Source organism: Anser cygnoides, chromosome 20 (genome assembly GCF_040182565.1).
Source record: "Anser cygnoides isolate HZ-2024a breed goose chromosome 20, Taihu_goose_T2T_genome, whole genome shotgun sequence".
NCBI classification, from domain to species: Eukaryota; Metazoa; Chordata; class Aves; order Anseriformes; family Anatidae; genus Anser; species Anser cygnoides.
The window spans coordinates 3,119,716-3,145,043 of NC_089892.1; the positions used below are offsets into that span (position 1 = coordinate 3,119,716).

General features: G+C 50.7%; 1 protein-coding gene across 3 annotated transcripts in view; it reads left to right on the forward strand.

Annotated features, from left to right (window-relative positions):
* The first annotated feature begins 2,157 nt into the window (after positions 1–2,157).
* GPSM1 (G protein signaling modulator 1) overlaps positions 2,158–25,328 on the forward strand; it is a 79,087-nt gene continuing 55,916 nt past the window's right edge. The window contains exon 1 of one of the 3 annotated variants that reach the window (XM_066980764.1): positions 2,158–2,277. Coding sequence is in view for 2 of the 3 variants with exons in the window: in XM_066980763.1 (XP_066836864.1) it covers positions 23,800–23,957 (158 nt within the window). In the remaining variant the exon portion in view is untranslated. Of the gene's footprint in view, positions 2,278–9,555; positions 9,714–23,232; positions 23,958–25,328 lie in introns of those variants that run through there. The other 2 variants (XM_066980765.1, XM_066980763.1) reach the window with 2 other exon arrangements.

The following is a 25,328-nucleotide window of genomic DNA, read 5'->3' on the forward strand; positions in this document are numbered from 1 at the left end:
CTGCTGTAGTAAACGGGGCTCTTCAGCTGCGAGAGGATTTATAGCACCCGGCCGGGAGGAGGCAATTTAATTCAGCGATCCCCAGGTAAAATGGCACATTTCCCTGCACATTGTCTCCATGCACTGTAAAATGGAAAGGAAGGGTAGGTGGTAGGGCAGAGTTACAGCATTATAAAGTTATGAGGTATCTTAAAGCCTGACCTTAAACCCACTGAAGCTGATGCAAAGGTTCTTGTGGTTTTTGGTAGGGGCTGGACCTGGCATGCAAGGAGCAGGCATACGTTCCTTGTGCACAAAACCAGGGCAGTAGGTCGAAGGACGCAGCATACCTGTGCACAACAAACTCAGAGAGAGGACAAGCAGAGCCTGTTCCCTACTTGCACAGCCCTGCAGATGGTGGAGTCTGCAGCTCAGGATCACTGCCCAGTTCGTGCCTTTGGTTTGGAGCTGTGGAAGAGTCTACCTGACAAGGGCCTCCAAAACAGCTGGTAACACATATAAATGAGACCAAGTCTGCTATAAGCTGCAACCAGTGCTTCTGTAAGGAGGGATCAGACAATGATTTATTGTCTTTAGATTCTCCCATTTACTGTCATCCAAGCACAGTGACATGGAGCCATGTGAGACAACAACAATATCATTTTTGCAGTGCTGCCTTCATCGACATTACCAAGACCTGAATGACAGTGCCACATATCTTCTGTATCAGACACTGCACACTTGTCTGATCCGGCTCCCATCTCAGGGCAATGGTTAAACATAACATACGTGGAACCAGCATGAGGCCAGGGGGTTCATCAGCTCCTGCAGAACTGCATGCACTTGAGGAATTTGCCTTATTACCATAACTAGTAACGAAGCTCAGAATCTCCTGACTCACTGTGTATCCGGGGCTTACTGTGATTGGATTTAAGCATACAGTTTAGTATGCACCTGGGTATACTTGTGACGTTAAACGTAAGAAGGAAAATTCATTTTGATCTGGAGAATACAGAGTCCTTGGCAGCAAAGACACAAAGCTTTGTACACTCTAATCATGTTTTACTGTGCTTTTTGTTCCAATGCTACTTTGTTCTGCTTCAATCTTTCACCAAAGCATCAAAGAGCTACCAAGAATAGCAAGAATTCAGCCTCTTCCTTCAGGAAATGTTTTATGTTCAAAACCCAAATGCTCCAAACAAAACAAATATCCAGGAATTGGGTCCTCCTGTCCTGCCTTTGCTGCTGCTTATTTCTTTGTTGAAGTCCTGCCCACACAGCAGATACTGCCCACCAGAGCTTCCACTTCCCTTTTGCAGGGTTTCCTCTTTATAGTGCTCTCCTTGGGCCTTCAGTGACTCTCAGAGTCCCTCCTGCACCTTTCAGTTCTTTATCTCTGCTCAGCAATTTGCGGGCCATTAATTTCAGACCTGCACCATTTGCAAATGACAGGTGAGAAGCTTATCTTATTACGTAGGTAGAAATTCTTGGGTAGATGAGTATATTGTGGCATGTACAGGTACTCCGTGATAGCTTGTCTTTGTCTTACAACAGCTGCCTTGTATCAGCACTGATGTGCCCAGTCCCAGCTGGGACACCAGTACAGTTAGCAAGCTGTGAGAGCAGAAGAGCTTTATATATCCCACCTATTAAGAACAGTCCCAGAAGTCACTATGTTTGCTCATAAATTTACCTGATTTCCCCTTGATTACATTTCCTTTACCTTTAAGTGCCAATCCAAAATATTGTCAGTGGAGAAGCAGCAGGATAAGCTAATGCAACTGATTGTTTTTTGCCTTGTTATGCTCTGTCAGATCAGGTTGCCCTCAGATTTGGCACTGTTTCTGCTGTTGTCCCCTGGGATTCTAGACAGCATGGTCATTTAACCCAAGATTATTCATATCTGTGACTGGTATTTGTTTGGGCATTTTTTTCTGTCTCTTTGGATATAAGCTGGCAAAAATATTGTCTTACTATTGATGAAATTAATCTATATGGAGCTAAGTGCAAAGGGAAATAGATACTAGCTGCATACACATCTCCAATGGAAAATAAGCATAGCATGTTTGAAGGCTTAATTCTCTGCTGATGTAAAGCGATGTGGCCCTGTTACAGTAAATAGAGCTATCCCAGTTTATGTAAGTAGAGGAGCTGACCCTGAGGAATCTCTGCTTGCAGCAAAGCTGGTGGGAGTGTTGCCTCTGTCTTCACCGAGAGAAAGAAGTGATGTCCCTGGAAACGATGGTTTTCTATTGCTGAGCCGCTCTGAGCAAGGAGTGCCGCAACTGCAAGATTTTGGTAGGAAAATCTGGGCTTGTTTAATTCTGCTGTCTGGTAGAAAGGTGAGAAGTTTGTAGAGATGCAGAGACAGGCAAGTGAAGTGCTCTGTCCTGTGCATAGTCTCAACTGGAAGGGTTCCCAGATGTGATTCCTATGTTTCTATGACAACATCATTTGTCAGCGCTCGAATGAAAGTCAAAAGCAGCAGCCAGGAGGTAGACACACTGCTCTGAGCAGCCAAGCCACTCCCTTGGCTCCCTTTGCATTTCCAGGGAAAAGTAAGGGAATGGGACTGTAAACGCAGACTACCGCTGTGTTTTGCCACTCCCAAACATCTCATACAGAATCAGAACTCTGCTTTTTTCCAAGAGGCCAATGCAGCCTTCAGGCTGCAATCAACAAAGGACACAAATGTTTGATCTCAATGGACAACTTGAACAAACGTTAACGTTCATTTTGTCCCTTAGGCAATACAGGCTGCTAATCACAAGTGTGATCAATACTTCAGTACGTTACAATGAAAACATGAGTGTTATGTTAACCATGATGTTGATATTTGCCAGTCCAGGAAAAATTTCAAAATATCAAAGGATACGACTAATCGATAGGTAAAATAAGAAGACAGATTTTACAGATGACGGAGCAGATTGTCTAATTAGAGTTCTGACATAAATGCTCTCACTAAGTGAATGCTGCATCAGACCCAGAACTTGTGTTTGAACTGCGGCATAGTTAAACACCATTCTTTCAGATAGAAACTAATGGAGAGAGCACTAGGTTCCTAATAAGTTAGTTGTTTCACTGCTTAATTACCTACATTTAAACATCACGTCTTATTTCTAGTCTGAATTTGCCTAACTGCAAGTTCTGAAAGTGCCTTTCTCTACTAGATTAAAAAGCCTTCCTTCTATTGCCAGAATTTTTCTTGTCTATAAAGTTAACTGTCACCTATGATTGTCACACCTTAATTCCCTTAAGCAAGTTAAGTTAATTGACTTGCTTAGTTTTGCATCATGCCAGTAGCTGATATTTATATTCTTTGCTATTGTGTTGCTTTGTGGAATTATGCCTGGTTTGTTACCTCCCAGTACCAATAGCCTTTCACTGCCCCTTTGTTTTAGCACGTGCATTTTCATCTTGTTCATGTCATCTGAACTGAGCTGTTTTTGGGAGTGATGGATTGACATTCCATACCCTTTTTGACTGTGTCCTGTACTGGACTAAGAAGGCTGAAGATACTTGGGTCATCCCAGTTGCTTTTCTAAAAAAAAACCAGTTCACTATTCGTTTCTTTTCAGGCCTTTGAAACTGTCTTTGCATTCTGTTATTTGCTCAAAAATCAGCATTAATGGCGCCGATAGCGTGCTATGTTAACTGTGCCCATTAACATTCCTAAAATGGGAATTATTATTCTAAGAAAATGTTGTTTAATGTTGTCATAAAATTGTCTTAGTATTCTATTTCACTTATTTTCAAGTGGAAGAAATGTAGAAAACACCACCACCACCACCAAAACTGTACATCCTGCCATAAGCACCTGGAAGCGCCGGGATGTAAATAGTGACATTTTTGCATTGAATTTCATTGCTAATTAAGAAGTTGACGTGTTTAGACATGAGCCCGTGTGGTTAGACTGCAGCTCTTTGGTTATAAACAGAAAGTGCTTCCTGTCACAAGTGCTGCTTTGGGGACCGGAGGGCTATGCAGCCTGGCGTTCAGAAGCTCCGTGACCTTGCGGTGTGGCTGCTAACACCACACGGAGCGGTCTCCTTTTGCGCCTTCCATTTCTGGTCCTGAGCTGTTGGCCAATTAAACAGAAATAAACGCTGTCAGTTACACGGGAGTATTTGGGAAGCACTTGCAGAAACTTGGCTAAGCAAAGCAGTTCAAGTGTAAATATTGGCAATCTGTTTTAAAAACAAACCCAAACAGGCTTGCTTGTAATTGATGCCATTACCAACTGTTCCAATTTAAAAAGGAAAGAAAGCCCCCTTCCAAGGTGAGAATGTGTATTTTCCCCCTGGGCTTTTAAGTATAACAAAAGATGACTTCTTATTTGAGTTAGTGTTAGTAGGCGGTTTTCCCAGACTTCCAGCAGGAGAAATTGGTTATTTGTCTGTTGGCTATTGGAACTGAAGCGGGTGAAACAAACCCTTTGCCATCATTGTAAATATGAGCTAATCGTGAATAGGAGCTCGGGGTTATTTGCCTGAGCAATAAAGCTGTGATAAAAATGTCTCTAAAAGCCTCCTGTTGCTGACACTCAAGTCTTTCTTCTTACCAGTGGAAGAGAGGGCTGGGCATGAAAGGCTCATCCTGGGGTGGGGAAAGGAAGCTAAGAGCACCCTCGGTGTGTCACCTTCCAGGCTGTGGGAAGGGGTTTGACCTGGCCTGACAGCCCAATGATATCCTACCCACCATGACTCTGGCTGCTAGCTCCGGGCACTGTAGCTCTGGGTGTGAACCTGAGCCCCAGGGAGGGTCTCTTTGCCCTGCAGTTGTGCCTGTTTCAGGCACGCATGCACACAGGTAAGTTATTCAGAGAAGCTCGTTACTCAGAGCTTTCCCTGGGTGTCTGTGCTCCAGGTGCTTTTAAGAGACAACCATGGGCAGCAAAGCAGCTCCTAACTCTCGGATGATCTCGCTTATTTCAGGTATGAATAATATTTCTGGCTGTGAGTCTCTATTACAGGTTATCTGCAGATTGTAATAAACTCTTCTGCGTCTACTTTGGAGAGGAAATAATCATTATGGAGTCCCACTCCCCGAACAGAGGAGTTTTGTTGCCTTAGGACCAGATTCAGTGGAAGGAAGGATTGCAAAAGCTCTTGAAAAATGTAATTCCTTTCCAGGTCTTGAAAAAAAAAAAAAAAGCTGTGCATCGCAGCGGTTTTATTTAGACCCATTAGATCTTCCAGATGCATGCAGGGTTCTGTTCCCCAAAGACAGATATTAAACCTCATTCTTCTTAATGTATTGTTTTAAATAACAGGAATGGTTCAGCACTCCTGCTGAAACCCATCCCTGCCCCCTCAAGAGTTTCCTGCATGGCTCTGGGCTGTTCTGAGGAGGATGTTGTTGCAAATCACTTAATTATGTTTTATGAAAATCCCAAAGCCAAAGCAAACATTCCAGGTTCAGACGGGCTGTGTGTGGCCCAGATTTGTACATCAGCCTTTACACCTTCCAGGGGCATTTCTATTATCCCTTTTTTCTCACATAAGGCTAACTTCTCTCCTACCCATCTTCACACTCATTTCAGGCTTATTCAAACTGCTTTGCTTGCAGCTCAGAAATACATTTAAGATCTTCAGAAATTAATTCTCTGCTCTTTCCCAGGAGGAACGGGTAAGAGTGTGTAATTTCATTGTCTCCATTTTACAAACCAGCGTATGGCAGCACCAAGGGGGATGTTTCACAGGAAAGCAGTCCCATCATCCCCTCCCTTCTAGCCCCGTGTTCTTCATCTGGGAAGGAAACGGATCTCGCTGGAACATCCCCCCGCAGGTGTGCGGAGAGGGGGTTTGCTGGGTTATCTTTTCCTTGGATCATTTCTCTGATTCAGTTCAGTGTGTGGCTGTGTGAACATTTGTGCTGGACAAGTGTTGACAAACCACTTTGTCTGCCTGCTAGCAGATCATTTATAGCATCTATCTCTGAGTAACGAGCTTCTCTGAATAATTTACCTGTGTGCATGCATGCCTGAAACAGGCACAACTGCAGGGCAGAGAGACCCTCTCTGGGGCTCAAGCTCACATCCTCTTCAGCCACTTATTAACATTTGAGTAACTGTTGCCTTTTTCTCTTGGCTGGGAAGATAATAGGTCTCTTTATCCTAATGTTTTTGGGAATTGATAGGGACCCTGCATCTTCACGACTATTGCTTTTCTGTCAAACATGTTGGAAGTGAGCTAGGAGTGAAATGATTGTCCGTGGGGAAGAGGCAGGAACTGGATGCACCTGTCCATACACTAGGATCAGCTGTATACCAGGATCACCTGTGTTCTTTCACAGGCAGCCACAACAAAATGAGTGCAAGAAAAAATATTCTGTTCTATATCCACAGAAACTGAGACCACAGCCTGCTTTTCCTTGCAGGCTACCTTTAAAGGAATTTAGAAAATGTCAGCCTTTTTTTCAGATTGCAGTGTAAGAACAATGTGCTGCCAGTTTGGAAAAAAAAAAAAAAAGACAGTTCAAGGTGATGGTGTATAATTCCAGCTGTTGCTAGTAAGAGCTGACAATTATAGTGCCAGTTCAGCAGCGATTCCAGCTTGGGTCTGTCGGTGTTGGGAGCCTGAATTACAATGCTTTTCTTGCACATAAACCCCAGCAGAGGCCACCAGCTATCCATTTCAGGAGCCACAGGAAAGCTACAATGCTAATTGTGCTAAGAGAGATCTTAATGTCTTGGAGGAAGTGCCTGACTCCTTGGTGTGCCTGGATGGTGAAGACATCAAGGCGGTGGGGGAATGGTCCTAAATCCTCATGATCCATATATGCTTTGCAAAATCTGCTGGCTGGCTACTGCGTCGCTGTTCTGTATTACTGTCACCGCCTTTCCCTCGGCTTTCTGTGCCTTGTTGCTTTCACGGTTGTCTCTTCTAAATGGTAGGAAACGTGGCGATAGTTAGAGCTCCTCTGTGCTGTGTTGTGATAGCTTTAGATATCAGTGCCTTAAAGAAATACTAGAACGCCTCAAGGAGTTAAGAATCCCGCAATCCTGTCGCTTAGCATTGTGATTCTGCCTGGGTTTGTGCATGAAGTGAAGTTGTATCCAGCCTGTGCTCAGACACAGAGGCGTTCAGGAACCAGGAGGAAGAAGAACTCAGGTAATTTCATGGGTCTTGCTCTTTACTAGCAATCAGCGGTGTCTTACAATGAATAAAAAGCTGTTGGCAGTGGTATTTGTCAGCAGAGGTAAGTAATGTCTATCCAACACAAACCCTTCATGTCCTGTGATGGATTCTATCCTATTCTGTACGCTACCCCCTTTCTTGTGATCCATTGTTGTTTTTTGCAGCAGCCCTATTCATATTTAAAGATTATTACTCCACTTCCTCTTGGTCTTACCCAAACTGAACAAATCCATTTCTTTTACCTTTTTCTCATAGGTCACTCTTGAACACATTCATCTGGAGTCGTTCTAATTCTCCATCTCTTTCCCAACGTGTGATGCAATGTGGACACAATCCACCAGATGAATTAGTGGTATTTTTTTAAAAGCATTGGGGTTTCTTTCTCTCTGCACACATGTAATCTGCCTGGTTCATTGCAGCTGAGCAAGAGATCTGAGCTGTGGCTTAGGTCCAACTACTTGCAGGGAGCTCTTGGCATGAATATGTAGGGTTAACCAAACCCAACCCACAGCAAAGTAATTGAATTATTTCATCTAATGAATTCAAATCTATTGTGACCCGTTTGCCACTTGTACAAGAGAAAGAAACTGAGTTTGTCAGATGATAAATTATCCATAGCAAATTCATGAATTTTAGGGCCAAAGGGGACCATTACGCTCATCTTAGCCTGACCTCCCGCATAACCCAGGCTGGGGAATTCGACCCGGCGATTCCTGTGTCATTAGCGTGTGGGTGACTCGTTTGCTCAGAGCTCTGTGGAATACCATAGATCTGGCGGGAGCCCAAACTGGAAGCTGGCCTCCACCCGCCTTTCTCTTGCTCCCCTTTCCAGCATTGTTTCTCTGAAGGGCAATTACTCCATCTGCCCACGTTCATTAAATGCCGACCCAGCGCTGTGGGCCCCGGGCAGCAAAGCACCCTCTGTCTCCTGCGGTTGAGGAAGCTCTGTAGCCAGAGGCAAGAGCAGCTGCTTTTCATCTTTTTCACGTTTCTTTTTTCACTTGAAGAGGGGCTTGTGGGGAGGCACGGACAACCCCCTCTTCGGGAAATGCAGAATCTCATCGGGCTGAATGGTTGCTCCTTCCCATGCACTCACGAACGGCTGCTTGTGCCAGGATGCTCGCTGCTCTCTGAGAAACCACAAACCTGGGTGAAACGCTGGCTGGTGTGAGGCATGGCACCCCAGCCTGGCCTGTGGGGCTGCCTGGGGTCCTCCTGGCTGCCTGCTCGGGGTGCTGAGGGGCTCCCTTTCTGCTGCGTGGGACGGCGCTCACCAGGACCCCCCTGCTCCTCCCTGGGCTCTCAGCAGGATGGGTTCTGCTTCTGCTGCTGTGGTTTATCTGCACGACTGAGACCACTCCAAAGCTAAGACACAGATACAACTTTGTTTATGAGCCTTCTTTTGGATTTAAATGCCCAATCAATTAATTCTTGGGAGAGAGGCTTTTGTGGTTTGCTAGTAGGGTGTTATTGATGGTGTTTTTCCCTGAGCAGGATCTCTGCTTGCTCTTGAGAGGGGCTTTTGCGCAGGTCCCTAGGGTGAAACGCGCCAGAAAGTGGGACGTGGCTCTGGATTCCCCACGACCACAGGGTCGGTCCCACATGACCGCACGGCTGACGGGACTGCAGGGCGAGCTGCTGGAACCCGCCGAAAGCCACAATTTATGCCTGCACTTCTTTGGGGAGTCTGCGACGATAATGATGTTTAATTTGGTGTTGCTGGATAAGCAGCACTCATTTACAGGCAGGCTCCTGCCGAGCGATCAGCTCACAAACCTACAGGAGCGTTGCAGGCTGTGGAAAACAGCGGGAGACGCATGCAGCATTTGAAGTGCCCTGCATCCAGCTCTGGACACCTGAGGGACAATAAATAAAAGAGGTGCCAGCGTCCAACGGGACAGCTGCCGTGGGCTGGAGGGAAACATCCCATTTCCGAGCGCGTTCCTCGCCGCCACAGGTCCTGGCTGCTTGCTCGGTGGCTCCTGGCGGCGGGTGCTGGTGTCAGGCTGCCGGGGGGCTGCTGGCGCACCCCTGCTGCTGGCGTGGCTGCAGCTGGGCCAGGTCCCGGTGCTCCTCCAGGTGCGGGCACTTGGTGCTGGGAGCAGAGCCTCAGCTGAGCGAGCCGGGAGAGGTTTTACAGCCGAGCCGAGCGGCTGGGGGCAGGGTGGTTTGCTACTGCACCGAGCCCTTTGTGCGGGAGCCCTGCTCTGCGCCTCGACGTGGGCACCGGGGGCAGGCGGGCACCCCAGGGTGAGGGCACCCCAGGGTGAGGGCACCCCAGGGGAGCTGCTTCGCTCCGGGGCCAGCGGCGGCTCCCGGGGCGGCGGCGGCGCGGAGCCCCGCGGCCGGGCCGGAGGAGGAGGAGGAGGAGGAGGAGGAAGGGCCGCTGCCCGCCCGGGGCTGACATCAGCCGGAGGAGGGGCCTGCCCGCGAGTTTCTTTGCTCGGCGCATCACTTCCCGCCGCTGCCATACTCCGGTGCCCGGTCCCGGGCTGCGGCGGGGCCGGGGCCGGTGCTGGGGCCGGGGCCGGTGCCCATGGCGTGCCCGCCCGCCGCCGACAGCCCGGGCTCCGCCGCCCGCCGGCTCTACTCGAGGTGAGCGGGGCCGGGCCGGGGGCTGGGGAGCGGGGCCCCGGCGGGATCGGTCCCTGCCCGCCGCCCCCGGAGCCTCCCGGGCGGCCCCGGGACCCAGCAGCCCCCCGCCGGGTGGAGCGGAGCGGAGGGGAGGGGAAGGGCAGGAGCCTCCTCCCGGGAAGGGAGAGGGCTGCTGCGCCCAGCAGGAGCGGGGTGAAAGACGCCGGGACGTGGCGCTCCCCCCGTGGGGTGGCTCCTGCCCAGCCCCCAGGACGGGGGGGGCTGAGGTTACCGGGGGGGAGCCGGGGTTTGCCTCGGCACCGTGAGCTGAGGATGCTGAGACCTCGCCTGTGCTGGGCGTTTTTGTATGGGAGGCTCTCAGTCGCACTGCAGAGACTTTAAGGCTCGGCTTTAAAATTGGGCGCTACACAGATTTGCGCAAGGCTGGAGAAAATAGCTTCATGCTATCCGGGGTTTATGCAAATACCAGGGCTTGGCTCTCCTTTTCGTTCAGGTCAAAAAATCAAAAAGTCTGAGCAGGAGGCGATTTGAGGCCCAGCGGTGTTGCTCGGAGTATTGTTGTTTATTCTGTTATAGCCTCGTTGTGTTTTATTTCCCCTCTAGTAGTCACAAGTGGGGGTAACGCAGTGCTTGGATGGGAGGGGGATACTCGTACTGCATGCAAGATAGTAGTTTTCCATCAATTCACTTCCTCTGCTTTGCAATTATTAGAAAAGCATCTAGTAGGGTGTCTAGTTCCAAGTATGAGTTCGTTAGGGAAGCAGGTGTTTTCTGGTGTGTCAACTCCTGGGGAAAATGAAAAGTCAATGTGGATAAAGCCGTTGGTCTGGCAGCGCAGGAGCTGCAGAGAAATGCACTGGCTTTTCATCAGGCTTGATCTCTTTTTTTTTTGTTTGTTTGTTTGTTTCTTCTTGAAAACTTTTTGGGGAATTGACTTGTCATTTTTGGGATGGAAATCCTGGTGGGGGGCTGTGTACCCCCCCGTGGGCCTGTCCTGCACCGTAGGCAGCGCTGCCAGCTGCGCAGAGGAGCGGTGGGGAATGTGACTTGGTGACTTAGTCTGGGCAGCTCCTGCAGCGCTCTGCAGGCCTTGGAAATGTGTGCCAGTGGAGCCTGTGCTGCTAGCTGGGGTTGTAACTCTGTAAGTTTCTCTGTAGCTTCACTTGCATTGCCCTGTAGAAACGTCTAGCTTGGAATAAATGACTCTAAGCTCTGTCCGGCAGTAGGCACGTCTGGGGTGACTCCTCAGGTAGTAAAGCTATAATGACTACTATCAAATAGTATCAAAGTCTCTCTCCACGTGCGTTTATTTTCCCTTGGGGCAGTAACTCCGGTGTAAGACCTGCGGCGGGCCCCTGTGTGGGCAGGGGGTGCCGGACCCCTCGGCCAGGGAGAGGAAGAGGGCTGGGCTGGGAAGAAGCGTGCAGTGAAATGGGAGCGTTTGGGGCCTGCTGGCAACATGACCTCTCTGGTCACACCCCACAAACCTGAGCTGAGCAAGCATGGACATAAGCCTGGGCTGGTGCTTTACTTTCCGTGGTGTTTCAGGCTGGTGCTAATCTACGTGTGTCCCGTTCAGCTGTGTGTGACCTCTGAGGACTTCGGTTGGACAGAATGTGGACTGAGAGGCCCATGAAATGCCTGCTTGCAGCAGGTGTCCTCCTCTTCTCCACAGCTGCAGAAGATCTTGCTTGTCTCTTTGTGTTGGCTGGCTTCAAACGGGTGGGAAGTGGCCAGCACCAAGCCCATCAAATGATTCCCTAGGACCGCGGTTCCTGAGAGTTGTGTATGTCAAGGCAGGGCGAGCCTGCTGCTGGCCAGGGAGCTCTGCTGGGTTTGGCCATTTGCTTTTTGAAGTCCCCCTGGAGGTATCTGAGTCCGGGAGTGAAATGTATAAATCCAGCACAAAAACTCAGATAAAAACGTGCCTCGTTCATTCCTCCTTCCTTGGTGTCCCCCCCCCAGGCCCCCCCTTCTCTTCCCTCGCTCCGTTCTCTTGCGGCGCCGTGCGTTCAGGGGAGCTGCTGGCTGCTGTAATGTTTACGAACTTCTCTTGATTGTGCTGTAAACAGTCTCCATCTCGCTCATTAAAGTCACTTCAGTGGGTACCTGACCTGAATGTGCGCCGGGCAATTAGAGTGCTCTCAGAGCACCGGGGATCTTTCTGGAGAAGGTGACTTTCTCCTGTTCTGCTGGGAAACTGAGGTGGAGGAGTTGTCGGCTTTCTGCTGCTGAAGGCAGCAAGAGAGGGCGTAACTCGGCACGGGGTTAAGACAGGATAAACCTGTGTTTACAAGGCAAATTGTGGGAAAATCTCCACCGCTAGCGTGGACTCTGCTCTGGAACAGTTCCTGTTCATTTTGCATAGGTGTCCAAGGAATCACAACACCCTGGCATCCTCCGGTCACTTTCTGGGTTGCTAGTACTTGTTAACTTCCCCAACTTTAGAAGATGGGGTTCTGTGGGGTGGGGACGAGTCGGCGCATCAGTGAAAATGTGCTGCTTTGCACCACCAGGAAGCTGGGAATGGCCCTTTCTTGTCCCTTGGGTATGTAGATCCGTCTTGAAACTGCTTATTACATTTGAGAAAGTATTTCTTTTTGTGTCTAAAACAGCAATTTTTCTTCTGTAGGCCTATGCAGTTGGTCTGATTTAGGCAGAGAGATGTTCTTAAACAGAAACAAACAAAAACAGGACAAACACTTCTAAAATAGCTGTGCTGCATAACAGGTGACATGGACAAAAATTCCCTGGTAGCTTAGTGTGCAGTAGTGTTTTTGTTGACATCTGTTTGGGACAGTTTCGAACAACCTTCTCATAGTTCCAGTGTTTGTGAGCGGTGTGCTCATCCCAGAGCGAAGCCCAGCAGAACGTTTGTCGACCCGCTGCTGTTCCGGCCTCGGGCTGGGAGTTGGTGTCTGGGTGTCACGCAGATTGCCCCAGGGCCTTGGCCATCCCATTCGATTCTCCCATGTCCCAACTTTGTGGGACATAGGGAAAGAGAGCTCCTTACCTGTATATGTTTTGGGAAGGGGAGGTACCTGATATCTGTACAGTGCCTAGCATGGCGTGGTCTTTGTCTTCTGACCTCTAGGTGCTGCTGCAATACAACCGATTGTCTCGGGGGAGTTAATTTGATGTGTGTGCACATACAAGCCACGATGCTGTGCTGCTCTTCCCCATGCTGTGCTTGCTGACTTGCACGCCAGACCCTGTGCTTCTTGTCTTGACACCCCGTGAAGCCCGTTCCGCCATCAGAGGAACATTTACACTGTATTTGGCCACCCCAGGGCCTGGGCGTGGGTTTGAAGGGAGGCAGCTTTTGACCCTTCCACCCTGGGATGCCGCAGCGAGAGCGAGCGGCACTGCCCGTGGCTGTAAGCAGGAGGCTGGGGGAGTGGTAAGGGTGGCGAAGGTCTTTGGGGTCCGTGGTGCTAACAGCCCCTTGCCATCAGGTTGCAGGTGGATCGCAGTGCCCAGGTGCTGCGATTTGCTTGTCTAACGAGGGAGTCCTGCTCTGGCTCCTGCTGGATCCGGGGCTGGTCGGAGCTTTGGGTGGCGTCTGCACCACTGCCTGCTTATGAAAATCTTCTCGGGTGTAAGTAGTTTCTGTTTTCCTGGTGGGCGTAACTAGCTGGGGATCTGTTGCCTATTATTTGTGAAGTAACTGAGCGAAGCAGTGCCTACTGCACCAAAGGATGAGAACCCTTTATGAAGGCTGGGAGAACTATTTGTTGTTAGAGTGATTTAAAAAATCCTTTGTGGGTATTCCTCTGAACCACGACAGCAGAGACTTGGCTGTGATGGGAGACCAGAAATATCTGGGCGAAGGAGACGGGAGCTGGCTGCGCAGCTCGGTTTGCATTCCCCTTCTCCAGGTCAGTGATGAGAATGTCCCAGACACTGGATTTATTCCTGATCTTACATAAAACAGCTTTGTAGCTACGTGCAGTTTGTGCTCTCCCTAGAGCAAACACGGGCATGTCTGAAGCCTCGTCGCCTGTACTCTCATTTTCTAGCCTTGCCTCCACTCCAGCAGATCTGGCTGATCAGAGAACATAAACTGCATCTTTTTGTGCTGGTGTGGCTGCTTTTTTTGCCGTTTTGTATTTTTGCACTTCTGGTGATGTCCAGGCTTGCATTCAGCCTTGCCTGAAGAGCGAGTCTGAGCTGTCAGGCCTTACTCTGCGAGGAGCCACCAGCAGCACATTTCTTCAATTTGGGGGCTGCCTTATTTATCTCCTGATGCTCTTCTGCTGTAAGAACAGCTTTGTCTCCAAACTGCTGCTTGAGTGTACTTTGTCTCCCCCCTCTCAGGCCAGCTGCGTGTCACTGATGGGCCAGCCCGGCTCCCAGAACCCGAAGCCACTTCCCTGTTGCCAAACACTCCGACCGAAGCCGTGCAACACAAACGCCGCCTGGGCACGCAGGCTGCAGAGCCCGACCACAGAGCGGGGCTGCTGAATTCTGGGCCTGGGCTATTTATATATCATCAGTGGGAGAGCTTTCCATTCACCGAGCTGCTCTCTCCTTTAGGATACTTTTAATTAAACGTTACTTGAGGGAGCCAATTTTTCTAACTGGCTGAGAATTTAAGTGGTGTAAGCGGGATTTTTTTTTTCCTTCTCCTGCTGGAAGCTGAAGGAAGTAGGAGGAATCTTGTTGGCAGGCTACCTGCAGAGGCCACATCTGTCGTCCAGCGCGGCGAGCTGGCAGCGCAAGGCAGGGGACACCCCGCCGAGGAGGTGGGAGGGAGGCGCAGCTGCTGGCTGAGCAATGCCTGGCGGCATTGTGCAACTACCTAGGGAAGGAAGTGAAAATTTATCATTACAATGCAGTTTCAAGGGTGATATTAAATGAGCAGGTTGCGCTGCAACGCTGCTTAACTGACGTCTGCTGGGGTGGAAGGCCAGGGCTAGTGAGGGCACCTCATTCAACTCCAGGAGTGGGGCCAAGGCAGGCTCTTCCTAGAGCTGAGGGTTTGAGGCGCTGCACTGAGCCCTCCACGTGGGGAGTCAAACTCCAAACTGGTGTCACGGCCTGATCCTGCATGTGCCTGGCTGATTCCTGTCCCATGCAAGCATGGAAATGGAGGAGCAAGCACGTGCTGAGGTGTCTCATTAATACCCAATTGTTTTTCCTTATTGTTTTCACTGAAATAAAAAGACCCTGTCAGAGAGCAAAGCCATAGACACTGGAGCAATAGCACAAAACCTGAATGAATTACTTGGCAGTGCTACTATCTAGTTGCTACTGTCAGGGTAGAAATAAATAGCTCAAGTCTTCTATTCCCAGTTTTCTTTCAGGATTTTGTCCGAGGAAGATAGGCACTGGAACCATAGGCCTTTGCTTTCTGACTCTCAGCTACATCATTCATAATCTCAAGAAGCTTCATCTGCTTCTGTGAGCCAGGAGGTCTGTGCAGCTGCTATGCCTGCAGGGGTTTCAGCCATCTGATTGTCTTGTCTCCCTTTGTGCTCTCCTATTGCTCTTTGCGTTCCTCTGGAGCAGCCAGGTTCATTGCGTGGCTCTTCTCTGGGAGGTTGTTGTAAATGCACCTCTGCTCCAGATGCTGCAGGAGAAACGTATTCCCCCATTTTAAGGCTGTTTTCTTAAACTGTGTTCATACTACTGACATACCTCGGTGTAGGAGCCATTTCATTGAGCCCTGGCTCCACCCGAAAGCAGCTGTTCTGTCTTGGAAGCTGCTTTGAAAAATGTATGGATGAAACTTCGTGCCGTCAGTTGATCTATGCAGTTTGCTCCCTGAGCTGCAGAAAATGCCGGCTGCGTTATGCCCCTGGGAAGCAGCTCTGACCATGCGCCGTGCCGGGCTCCTCGCCTGCCCTGGGGACCCAGCTCCGCTCCCCTCCCCTGGTCTGGCTGCCGAGGGGCAGACGCAGAGGGCTGGTGCCTGGGCAAAGCATCGCCCCCGAGCCCCCTCCCTGGGTGCTGTGCCGAGCTCGCTGCGGACACGACTCCCGCTGCTGGCCTGTGATGAGACCTGGGACCATCCCTTGATTTGCTGCCTGCCTGGTGCTTGTGCACAGCTGGGACAGGCGAGTGGCCTGCGCGTGCGTGCAGTGGAGTTTCCCCATGCATTGGTTAAAAAATAAACCTGTGCCAATTCCAGGTAGAGCGGAGGGGTTTGCTGTGCGTGTTTACAGGTGGAATTGAGGGGTTTGCTTCGTTATTCTGTCAGAATATGTTCCCTTAGCGTCCTCGACACCCCTGAGGTTTTTGCTGACCGCTGGGCTCTGTCTGCTCTTCGAGTATCCTGGCTGCTGTCCTGTGATCTGCGCTGCCAGGATGGTGTGCCCAAAGAACAACCTCATCTGTGGAGCCTCCATTCATGCCTGAGGAGAGCTGGAAAACGTCAATTAATATTCATCTCTCTGTGGCTATTTGTTAATTACTGTTGTTCATGGTTTGTATTACGGTGCTGCCGAACGTCCCACGCTGCTGTACCCGACTGAGCGGATCCTCGAAGGGTTACATCCGTTCCAGGCTCTCAGAGTGCTTAGTGAACTTTAGTATTTTATTGCAGCCTTGCTGGGAAATGCTGTTCCTGTTTTCAAGGGTGAGAAGTTGTACATCCTTCGGGGTGAAAGCAAATATAGGTGGCAGAGCTGGGAACTGAGTGTCCTGACTCCCACTCCTTCCCTTTGGTGCTTCCTTACCCACGTCAACGAGGTTAACTGGGAACTGGAGACCTTGGGTTCGTTTTAGTGAGCTGTGCAGGCACAGCACTCGTAATGCATGACATTACAATGGTGCTGCTGTTCTGCTTAATGCGGGAGGGAGCGAGATGTTCAGAAATTCAGCAGCTGGGCAATTAAAGCCCAGGCTCTGCCTGTTTGCGAGGTGCGCCCCACAGATGTGGTGGGGCTGCTGCAACCCACGGGCCAGGGAGAGGAAAGGAGCAGCCTGGGTGGCTGGGGGGTCTGGATTTGGGCTCTAAGGGCAACCAGGCATCAGCTGGGAGAAGGCAGGCAAACATTCCCGAGCTGTTGGAGTGCTCGGGGACTCGTGCTTCTGTGTAGTTAGCTGTCTCACCAGCTCCAAGAAGAGAGCAGTTAATTCTAAAAGAGAAGCAGTCAGAGAAAAGCGTTTCCTATAAGAAAATCACCTGCGGGTTAAATCACCTGGGAACCGAGTGGAGTTCCTGGGTGTTCTGGCTGCATGGGGCTTGTCTTTGGAATGTTGTGAAAGGTGGAAAGAGAAAACTACACAGCCCTGTTCCTGCAGCTGGGAGGAAGCTTCTGGGATGGGCACCGGCTGCTGGTGCTCTGGGAAGGGTCCCTTCCCTGCTGTGCTCTCGCTGGGCTCCTGTAAAGTTATCACAGCTCACGCTGTGCCAGAAACCAACCCCTTTCTAGGCAGCTCCCTGCTGCAGAGATCTGTGCCGAGAGAAGGGCATCGGGGAGCGTATCCTGCTGCAAAACACAGAGGCCATCGGCTCCGCCTTGTTCACTGGCCAAGCTTTCTGCGGCATGAAAGCAGAAATACAAACCACCAGTGACTAAATGAATGAAAATCTCAGGCATCGTAAGCAAAGTGTTGGTTCTCTTCCCTTTCTGACAAAAAATCCCCTCCGATTTCAGGGAGGAGCAGCTTGCTTAGGAAGCTCAGGGCCAGCTGAGGCGGGTGAAAAGGGGCTTCCATGTTAAATGCAGATGAATGTCCTGGAATTGTGAGAGTCCCGTGTGTGCCTCGAGGCGTTTCCTGGCCTGTTTGTCTCCCTGAGTGTCTGAGCCCCTGCCCCATCTAACTAATAAAACAGACGAGTTCACTGCAGCCAGAATTTTAAGGCTGCAGCCCTTGGCCAGCTCCTGTATCGACGGCTTCCATTGGGGCTGTAATCCAGGGAGCTGCCAGCAGGAGAGAGGTGATTGAAGCATGTGGTTTGATGCTTTGCTGGGTAAGGGCACTGGAGAAAGGGAGGCTGTCACGTTATCTGCATCCATCCCTTTCAAGTGCGCCCCTGGGAGTGTAAACAGCGAGAGCATGCCATCAAATGCCCCTGGCTCCAAGGTTGTGTTCGACAGGGAGCTTCGATTGTGTGATACTCGAGCATCTAAAGAGTGAAATGGTTGAAAGTACCCAGTTTTTCCTCTGCTGTTGTGGAGGAAAATGAAAACTCACTCAGCAGAATGTGTTTCCTTCAATAATCTATTTTTTGGTGTTGGTGTTTCTGGCAGAAACTTGTCATCAGCCATGCCCCCGGCTCGCAGCGCTTTGCAGGGCTGGGTGAACGGTGGGCGCTGGGAAAAGCAAGCCCGTGAAACCTGTGCGGGTGTCAGGGAGCGGCCTGGCGTGGAGGGCTCCTGTTGTGCTGGTGGGGCTGCTGCCTGTGGGAAGCGGCATCAGGGCCACGTGCTGCTGGCGTCCTCTGCTTCGGGCTCTGTGTCCCTGCTGTCTGTGACCGGGGCTGGCCCCAGCACCCAAATGCGAAGCCAAAGGTGGTGTCGCAAGGATGAGGAGCAGAGAAAGCTGTTGCATGACCCGTCCCTGGCTCCCCTGCACTGACCACTTCATGTTCTGCTGGGCCAGAAACCTGTTTCTGAGGGACCTGATCCGTGGGACATCAGGGAGTCCTTTCAGGTCCGCTGAAGCAGGATCAGGCCCCAGCTGTGCCTGGAGAAGCTCCGTGCCTGTGTGCAGAGGGCAGAGCTCACCTGCTGAGGGCCGGGGTGGCTACGCTGCCAGCAGCCTTGGGAAGGGGAGGAAGGAGAAGCTGTGCAGTCCTGGCTCCAAACGAGAACTGAGTCATCTGTCGAGGCTGTCAGCTCCCTCCCAGAGCTGGTTGCCTGAGGCTAACGTGGCACAGAGACAGGAGATGTAAATATATATATATACACATGGGAGAGAAAAGTAACGGCTCAAAACATGTGATTGGAATTTAAAAAAAAAAAAACGAATTACCAATTAAAGCCGTGTGTGCTGGAGGATGTAACTGCTCCTGAAAGGCTCTTGGAGGCTGGTTGTACAGCACGAATGCAGCCGTTCCGTGGTGCCCTGCGTTAAAACAGGCAGGCTTCTCCAGCACGCGAACCCTGGGGGAAGCGGTGGTGTTCCCGTGTGTCAGCAGCCTCCAGGGCCTGGCGGGTTAAGGTGAGGAGCTGTCTCGGGTTAAGGTAAGGAGCTGTCTCGTCGCCTGTCTCGCCCTCCCTGTCGCTGCTGCCTGCGCTCCTGAAGCGTGTCTCAGCACAGCCTGCTGGCGTGCCCTGTCTGCATTTCCCTGGAAGATGAAGATGTCTCCGTGCAGGAGCAGAGATTTTTCTGAAGACGTGCATTATTCAAGAGTCAGTATAAAATGAGCTCCCTAGCTTTGGATGTGTGTAACCCTGGTGCTATCTTCTTTCCTCCTTTAGCAGTGGTGGGGAGAGGGAGCAGCGAATTCTTTCGGTGCCACAGCACAGCCTGCGCACTGCACAGCCCTTACAGCACCTGTCAGGTTGCAACAAGGAGCCATCCTAAACCTAAAACAGGTCCGTGGAGAGGTTTCCACAGCCCGTTCCTCATTCTGCCTCAGCTGTGGGCTTCTGTCAGCAGGTAATAATGGCAGAACATTAAACCTATGGCTTCATCCTTTCTACGTGCATGGTAACAAATGCTGTGCAGGGCGTACTGTGCCGTGGCAGGGAAGGTGAGGGTGTGAAAGAAATATAAGGGAGGGAGAAAAAGGAACTGGAAGTTAAAACAATGAAGAGCATGGCCTTAGGAAGCTTGGTTTGGAAGGGGGGCACTTTCCCATGGGAATTGTGTTCTGCCTCCCCCCAGCAGGCATGGCTGTAGGCAAGGTACAGCTCTGTGGCTGGATGCAGCAGTGACAGAGCATCCCGGTAAGCTGCGGAGCTGCTCCTGCTCTGAGCTGGTTTTCTGAAGAACATGACCAGTGGTTTACCCTTCAGAAAACCTTCTCTCACTTAGATTTCTTCAGTGATGGAGCAGCCAGAGCTGCTGCCAGGGCAGCACGCAGACCCTTGGTAGTCTTGCTGCGAGCTCCTGGCTGGGGTGCTGGCCGTGCTGCGCCCAAAATCAGGCATCCCATCAGGGCTGCCCTGGGCAGGATGCGCGATTGCCTGGCAATGCTGCTTGTACTGGACCCGGTGTAGTCTGAGAGCCATCCTTGTTAGAGGGCTTGGGTTATTTGGTGTCTGTGCTCTAGAACCCACCCCTGGCACCCTAGGGGTGGGAGAGCAGCTGCTGTGGCGTAACAGGAGTCGTTTTGTCAGGATGGGAGAGAGGTGCTGAGTTTTGGAGGAGTCTTGGGCACTTTGCTGGAGTTGGATGTGCTGCAGTCTTTTAGTCTGTGAGGAAAACAGAGAAGGCTTTTTGGCATAGAAATAAAACCTTAAAAATATAACTATTTATTTTAAATATGATGCTTCATCCTTTTCTTCTTCTTACCCAAGGCTTGATTCCAAGGAACATAAAAAGGACATCATCTTTTTGTATTTGTTCATAATTTTTGCAGTTTGCTTAAAAACCAAATCATTGTATGGACTAACACATGATTTTGTGCTAGCAATGGGGAAATTACTAGGGAAAGTAATAATGTTCTTGCCATATCCTGGGAGACTTTCCAAGAAACAAACCCTTTATACAAATTCCTGCTATGGAGGAACAGTACCAGAGTCTATCTCACAGCTGCAGAGACGTACCATGCTTTGCTCTATGAGGCCGACTCATGCAGCAAGGCATGCTTGCCTGCTGTTCACACGGGCTTTACACACCGATATCGCCATGTCGGAGCAAAACCTCACGCGGTGCCATGTCTGGGGACGAGGGGGGACTTGTCTCCATATGCTTGGTCCATGCAGTTGTTCGTTGTGGTGGACCCAAGCGTTCCCAGGGTAGGTGTTATCTGCGAAGTCGCACCAGGACAGAAGTGCTGAGAATTCTAGAAAATGCAGCGGAGGACTAAGCCATATGATCCTCTGGAAGGAGGAAAACCAGCTTGCAGGATGCTGGAGCTCCAGGGTTTCCCACAGAGCCAGCAGACGCCCGACACGCTGTGCTGCATGGTGCTAGACAGTGGGTCTGTTCTCAGATTAGCAGAGCAGAGCATAATTCTCACCTTGCATGTGAACTGCGTGGCCGCCTGGGAATCCTGCCACACTCTGATTTATGGGCTTGCAGATTAATCTGATGGCGCACACAGATTCTCTATAATGTCACGAAGAACCCAGAAGCACTTTTGCTGCTGTTGTGTGGAGTCTGGGTTTGCACAGAGGAGCTGCACAAACTGACTTGAGATGCCGGCAAGGGCTGTGCAGCTGATATCTGAGCTCTCAGGGGACCTCTGTTTCCTGGTTTTTCAGACGTGTGGAACATTGTGTTTAGGAAATCCAGAGGGGTGCCCTGGGGCTCTGAAACTGCCAGGGGGAGCAGCAGCAACCTGTGCCTGAGCATTGAGTTTACAAGGCAGCTCTCTAAGTGTACACGTGTCTGGGTTAACTTTGAATATTCAGCACCCCAGAAGTTTTCAGGGGGATCTTGACAGTGCTTTCAACAGCCCTCGGAGCACGAGACAGCTGCAGAAGAGCAGCGTAGAATTGGTACAACCTGCGCTGCTGCAGCCTGGCCAAGGAAGATCTGTCCTGCTGGGGTTCTCTGGCCTGGTGTTACCCTCTTCGTTGCCTTTACCTGGGGAAGTCTGAAAAAAGGAACTGCCGCCTGTTTGAGTTCACTGGACGTGATCCCTCTGTTCCCGCTGATGGCTTCTCAGCGAGCTCTGCAGACTAAAGGAGGGCCAGGCTCCTGCTGTTCCTGCTGCTGAGAGCACATCCAGGCCCCTTTCAAGTAAGTATGAGCGGTGCTCCGAGGCCTCTCGGTGAGCTGCGATCGCTCAGCACCTCCCTGGTTTGATGCCCGGGTGGCCCAGGAACATGGCACCGGTGGCGTGTGCCTTGCGAAGGGTCCCGAAGGCGTGAAATGCTTGGCTGGGGGCTAAGGGAAGCAGACGAGCCAGGAAGGGAACAGCACCAGCTCGGCTGTAGGGTGCTGAGGAGCCAGTGGGAAAACTGTGGCCTGAACTTTGTTACCGTTGCCTTGTGCCCCACACCACGATGATCGGTTTGCCCTGCCCTGGGTCTGTGGGCAGGAGCGAGGCAGTAAGGGCGTGCAGCCCCTGGGTGCTGGCGCTGGGTGGATGCGGGGCAGGCTCAGGATGAGGCCTTCTGCATGGAGGGGGACGGGGCACCAGGCAGAGGGGGCTTCCTTTGTCAGGCAGGGGTTAACCATGCCACGTCCCTGCCCTTGCTGGGACTTGGCAGCATCTCGTCAATGTGCAGTTGTTTTCCTGCCACGGTCGGTGCTCCGAGGCAGGAGAAATTGGCAGCTGGAGGGAGGAAGGAGAAGGGGGGCTGCAGCCGAGGGGGCTTCCAGGCAGCTCAGGCTGAGAAAGGGCTTGGGCCTGTGGCCTCCGTGTTTCTGGGGAAACCAAGCTGATTTCCTTGGCTTCAGAAAGCTTCAGAAAAGTGGTCTGGGGTGTGGAGGATAGGAAGTCCCCAAAGGCCCCTCGGCCTGTGTGGCTGCACCGTGCTGCTGGGGCGGCTCTGTGAGGTGGAGCCCTGGGGGCTCGAGCTGGCGGGGGGGGGGGGCAGGAATTAGGTGCAGGGCTGGGCACTGCTTCAGAATTTGGAAAAATAGCCCCCCTGAACCAGAATCCAGCCGTTTTCAGTAACAAATCTGGTGTGAATGTGCCCTGTATGCTGGTGGGTGAAAGGAGGTGAACGGCACCAGAAAAACAGTGTCGAGTTGGTCAGCTGCCTTCGGTGTATGGCTGCTGGTGAGTCAACTGCTTGTAAACATATTTGTTTTCCTTATACGCATCGTAATTGTGACTCCGGGTGCGTTGTAGCAGGAGCAGTGCGGATTTAAATCAGAGCACACACTTCAGCGAGAGGATGTGTGTGTGACCTAGCTGCCAAAGTAACGCTGTAATGAAAAGCCATTCAGGCTGCGCGTCCTCTGTTGCCCTCTGGTTTCTGGAAGTGACTGAGGGAAATAGCACTTCACTTCTGGTGAAATCATCCCAGGAGTGTTGTTTCACTGCTGCGTGATGGATTAATTTCATTGAGGGCCCTAGCAGCGCACAAGCAAGCAGAATGCTCTTGCAGAACTTGGGAAGTTTTCCTTGTGCTGAAATCAGTGAGTTCATCTGAAGGATTTAGAAGGATGAGAAGGATTCATTCTCACTTCTTGAAAGCGAATTCTCTTGCACAGTCCCTCTTCTGAGGCATCTTGATCAGTTCATATGTTTTCCTGGATTTGTTCGGTCTGGGAGTCAGAACATGCTTTAATGAATTATTTTCCAAACTGGTATCTCCTTAATCTTCATTTCCCTAGATCGTGGGAAGTTTTTAAATCTTGTATAAGTGCTTTGAATCTGGGTATCAAGTGAAACTGTTTACCAGGATGAGCTGAAATTCACACTTACATCTTAATGGTAACCTTAATTTATGGGTTCCTGTCCATCCTCTACAGCTGACTTACTGCGGACAAGTTCCTTGTTGGATTTTGGCTTCCTTTTGCACGAAACGGATAACATTTTATGAAGGCACAGTGGTAACTATTTTGCAGTCCTTTGGTCAAAAAGTCTCTACGTGTACAAGTTCAGCATCATAAGTGCTTCACAAAACGCTACTAAAACAGCAAATAAATCCCACGTGCCTTCAGGTCTCACCGTCCCTATGAACCAAAGCCCCAGAGGAAATCATTCCGCATGGCCCTGGCTGCACAAGACCCTACACGTGACCCCCTGGGGAGCTGTGTGAGCAGGGGAGCGCTGGCTGACTTCTGCTTTTAAGCAGGCGGCAGAAGTTTGAATTTGAATTTCTGACAATGACACAGCTTGTCGGAGCCATTATGACTTGAAATGGGGTTGTATTCAGCTCTGCTAATAAGAGGGTAAATGCAACTAAATACAGCTGTCTTCCTCGCTGTCATTTGGTATTTATTAGCAAATATGCAGTGGAATTGAATCCCTTGTAAGTACTCTGCAGCTAATGGTAGATAGCAATTAACTGAAATGAGTACTGTTGAGCGCTGATGCTACCATCAGCGAGTGGAAGAGGAGATGTGGAGCCAGCACGCAGGCCCAGCAGCTTCCAGAACACCCCATAGTTTTCCCCTCTGGATTCTCTTGTTTCATGCCTTTATCAAGACTGCAGTGAAAATCACTTCATCCTGGCACTCCCAGGAGCTCCGGCTCGAACAAATGTTTTTCAGGCAGCAGTAAGTATATGGATGTCTGCGTATTTCAGTTCGGGGGTCACTGGAAGGACCCACTGCTGTGCTACTGCTGGTTGGGAAACCAGCATCTGCGCGTGCTTTTGGACACCCTGCTTCAAACAAAGGCACTTCGAGTCAGGCTCATTTCACGTGTCTTGGTTTGTTTGTCACCCTTTCTTGTCATCCTGTGTTTGATATGCTGCCTGGTGGGGAAACTGCTTGTTGGGGGGGATTGGTGCTGGGGCTGTGGGGGAAGCAAGGGGCTGTGAGTGCCTGGTCTGGCTTACGGTGCTGGCCGAGGCTAAACAGGTACAAACTCACCCCGAATAAATTCAGGCAGTGCATCGGGAGGCTCTGAAATAGCTTTCCTGCGTAAGGAAGTCCACGAAGAGGAGTCAGAGCCTCTGGTGAGCGCAGTGCGTGGGACAGGCAGGAGCTGGCCCATGGGGGATGCGAGCGGCGTGCAGCCTGTCCTGGTGCAGGGAGTGTGTCCCCTGGGGAGCTGAGCAGCGCACCTGGCCGTGCAGTCATCTGCTGGAGCTGTGTGACCACCGGGGAAGGAAACTACTGAAGGGGAGCGATTCCCAGCTTGATTACTTTCTTTAGGGGTGTGCTGCCAGTTAATTATTGAAATGCATGTTTCATTAGTTAACCCAGTGAATGCACACTTGCACTGAGCACCTGATAAACACGGTTCCTTTCTGACTGCAAAAAATGTTTAATTTCCCCTGTCATCACGGCTTTGGAATTACATCTATTTTCGTGTAAAATCCAATCAGATTGCAAGTAAGATGCTAAAATCTGTTGGATCGCTACTTTGTACCAATAGAAGTAAGTTCTGACTGAGGAGGTTTTTACTGCTTTTTTTGTGCTTTTTTCTTGAGTTTTCTTTTTACTCCTTACCTCCTGTCTTAAGAGTTTCCTCTTTTCTTCTTTTTTTCCCTCTTGACTTAACTACAGCAGCTCTGGTTGGGAATGAGTTCTGCAGTTGCCCCCACTAATATGAATCAAATATGTATGAACATCTCTATTTTCTTTAACGAGGCAGTTTCACCTTGTAGGAAAAGGTCTTCCTGCCCCATGAGCTAGGCAGCGCTTTCATTACACAAGTTTTCTGCCTCCTGGACGATCTGTTCCAGTACTGAAGGCAGCAGAGGACACTCTCCTAGCCCTGTCTTGGGTTATTTTCCACGTACTTGATGGATTCCCTGTCGGCAGGGTAAGTGCTGTGAGCAAGACGGTCCAAGCAAGGCGGCCCCGAGCGGGTGACGGGGAGGTTTGAGCGAGAAGGGTTGAGTTGCCGATCACTCTGTGGTTTCCCCTTTTTCCGCCCATGTGCTGCCTGGGGCGGACGTGGGGCCGCGGCGCAGCCCC